Genomic DNA, 2481 nt, shown 5'->3' on the forward strand with positions numbered 1-2481 from the left:
GAGGGGGGGGGGGAGAAAAAGCTGCAAACATAGAAAATGATTTGTATTGCGATTGATGGCGCATCAATTGACCGGGGTTTCCACGGCAACACGCACAGTGTTGTGTTGGTCCTCCTCCTCCTCCCTGGCAGCTCAGCCTGGCTCTTTCATTTACGAAAGACTGCAGTACGCGTGGAAGGCACAGGATGCTGCGTGCCACGCACACCCAGGGTTTTGTCTGCCATCGCCCAAGCAGCCCCTCGCTGCCGTCACCTCTGCGGTGGGTGACACCCAGTGCCGAGCATCCCTGTGCCCCCAGCCCCTCCGCTCACCACTACTGTGGGAAAGCCCGCTGTAAATAATTCATACGCTGACTTTACATAAGCACAGCGACACCAGCTCGCTGGGAAGAATGAATAGGGTGATTAATTTCTCTCCCCGGCCGGAGGGCTGATTCCAACAGCCTTTGTTCGAGTGCTACAGACACACCAGCAGCACTGGTCCGGAGCTGCCTGGTCTCCAAAAGCCCCAGGGTCGCTTCTTGCTTCTGCCGGGCAGCTCAGGAGGAGGACACGTCTCCTGGCTCACCCGGCTGACCGGGGAGGAGGCTTTTGCTCACACAAAGAGCTGTGTGTGACACCAGTCCGCCCAAAGCAACGGTCGGATCAGACTCTGGCTGGGTTACTGTCAAAGAGGCAACGCCCTCCGGGCCGTGCTGGGACCAGCTCCTTCCAACCAGACAGCCTGGGTGACGTACGTCGCATTTACACCTTATCCTGAGCGCAGATAAATATCCCAGCAGCCAAAGAGCTGAGATTTGGTAAGCAGGAACTGGATTTTCTCTAGCTGGTTAACAGCAAGGGCATTCCCTCTGGTACAACCTGCTCTATCTCCTTGATCTTACCCCCAGCGCTACTGAAATATCAAAATCTAGCACTCGATTTTGCTTTAGAAAGGAGCAAAACTGCTGTTTGCTATTAACGTTGCTCTCTGAAGAAACAAGCCCTTATACAGTGATGCTCAGAGGCCATGAAATGGGTAACCTGAGCCAGGTTAAGCGATTTGCATAGGAAGGCTATTACAATGCTCTGATTAAATCTTCACAACCCTCCCACCAAGCTTTCCATTCTGACTACTAGGTCAGACTTTCCTTTCATGTTCTCGCTACCCAGAACTGCAATCCAAGCTGAGTTGTAGCTAAACTTCGCAGCACTTCTCTAAGTTTCCCGAACAAAGCCCTTTTCCAGGCAGCTTTGGCTTATGCTCAAATAGAAACCTAACAGAGTTCGTTTGAAGGAAAAGAGAAGAGAAAATGAAAGCAACATGCAGATAACTATAAAGTCATCAAGCTTGGCCGGGCTGACTTCGGAACAGACAGACATTTCCTCACTTAGGCAATGGATAATGAGTCAACATCACTCCCTGGTGCCATGGATTCACATCTTCTCCGGGAAAAAGTGACCGTTTACGGTTCCTTCTTCCCCACCATGGAAGCTGCAGGGTGTCTCCACACACTGACCCCACGGCTCACAGTGATACATGCGGCTGGGAAACTCCACACTTCCCATTTGTGCAGAAAATAAGCTTTCTTTTAAATTAGGGAAACAAGGGCTCAGCTAAAACCCCCTTTTGAGTCCTATCACTCATACCCAATTTGTCAGTATTTCCACAATCCCCAAGGTCAAATCCCAGCGCTCTAGCAAGACAGTAGGGACAGACAGAGTGTTATTTTGGTACCCAAGGCCCATCAACCGTCCTGAGCAGACTGCTGACAAGCAAGAGAAGCACCCCTACAATGAGGGTTCTTCGTGAGCCTTGGTAGGGGCAGAAGTGTTAGGGCCACCAGCAGCACCCCACTGGGAGTGAGCCGCCCCTCCCTATGCCGTCCTGGGACCCAGGTGGGGACAGCCAGCACCCCAGCAGGACAGCGGGTGGGATACCATCCCCAGGACCTGCTGGGGACAAGGAACATCCCACTGGGACAGTGGGCCCAGGACCATCCTAGCTGGGATGCCACCCCCAGCTGCCCCAGGAGCTGACAGGGACACACAGCACCCTATGGGGACAGCAGGTCCCTCCTCTCCCCCAGGCTGTCCCAGGACAGAGGGGGCAGCATCCCACAGGGACAGGAGGTCCCACCTCACCCAGCTGTCCCAGGATCTGCTAGGAACACACAGCACCCCACCAGGGTGGGGGTCTCTTTTCCCCATATCATCTCAGGACAGATAGATGGGGCAGCACCCTATGGGGACAGCGGGTCCCCCCCTCCCCGAGCTGTCCCAGGACAGAGGGGACAGCACCCTATGGGGACAGCGGGTCCCCCCCTCCCCAGGCTGTCCCCGGGCGGAGGGGACAGCACCCCACCGGACCCCCGTGTCCCCGCCATCACTCACCCGCAGTCGGGGGCCGGGCACCAGCGGCAGTCGGGGTCGGCGGCGAGGCAGCGGCGCAGCATGAACTCCTCGTACTTGGCGACGAGGTGCGGGGAGTCGCGGAGGAGGC

General features: G+C 55.9%; 1 protein-coding gene across 1 annotated transcript in view; it reads right to left on the reverse strand.

Annotated features, from left to right (window-relative positions):
* Window positions 1–2475, reverse strand: part of RNF19B (ring finger protein 19B) — an 11515-nt gene extending 9040 nt beyond the window's left edge. Inside the window, exon 1 of the mRNA XM_026863293.1 lies at window positions 2373–2475. Coding sequence (XP_026719094.1) covers window positions 2373–2434 — 62 coding nt within the window. The 5' untranslated portion in view covers window positions 2435–2475. The remainder of the gene's footprint in view (window positions 1–2372) is intronic.
* Between the last annotated feature and the right edge of the window lie 6 nt (window positions 2476–2481).

This window comes from Athene cunicularia (assembly GCF_003259725.1).
Source record: "Athene cunicularia isolate RWA chromosome 23 unlocalized genomic scaffold, athCun1 chr23_part1, whole genome shotgun sequence".
Lineage (NCBI taxonomy): Eukaryota > Metazoa > Chordata > Aves > Strigiformes > Strigidae > Athene > Athene cunicularia.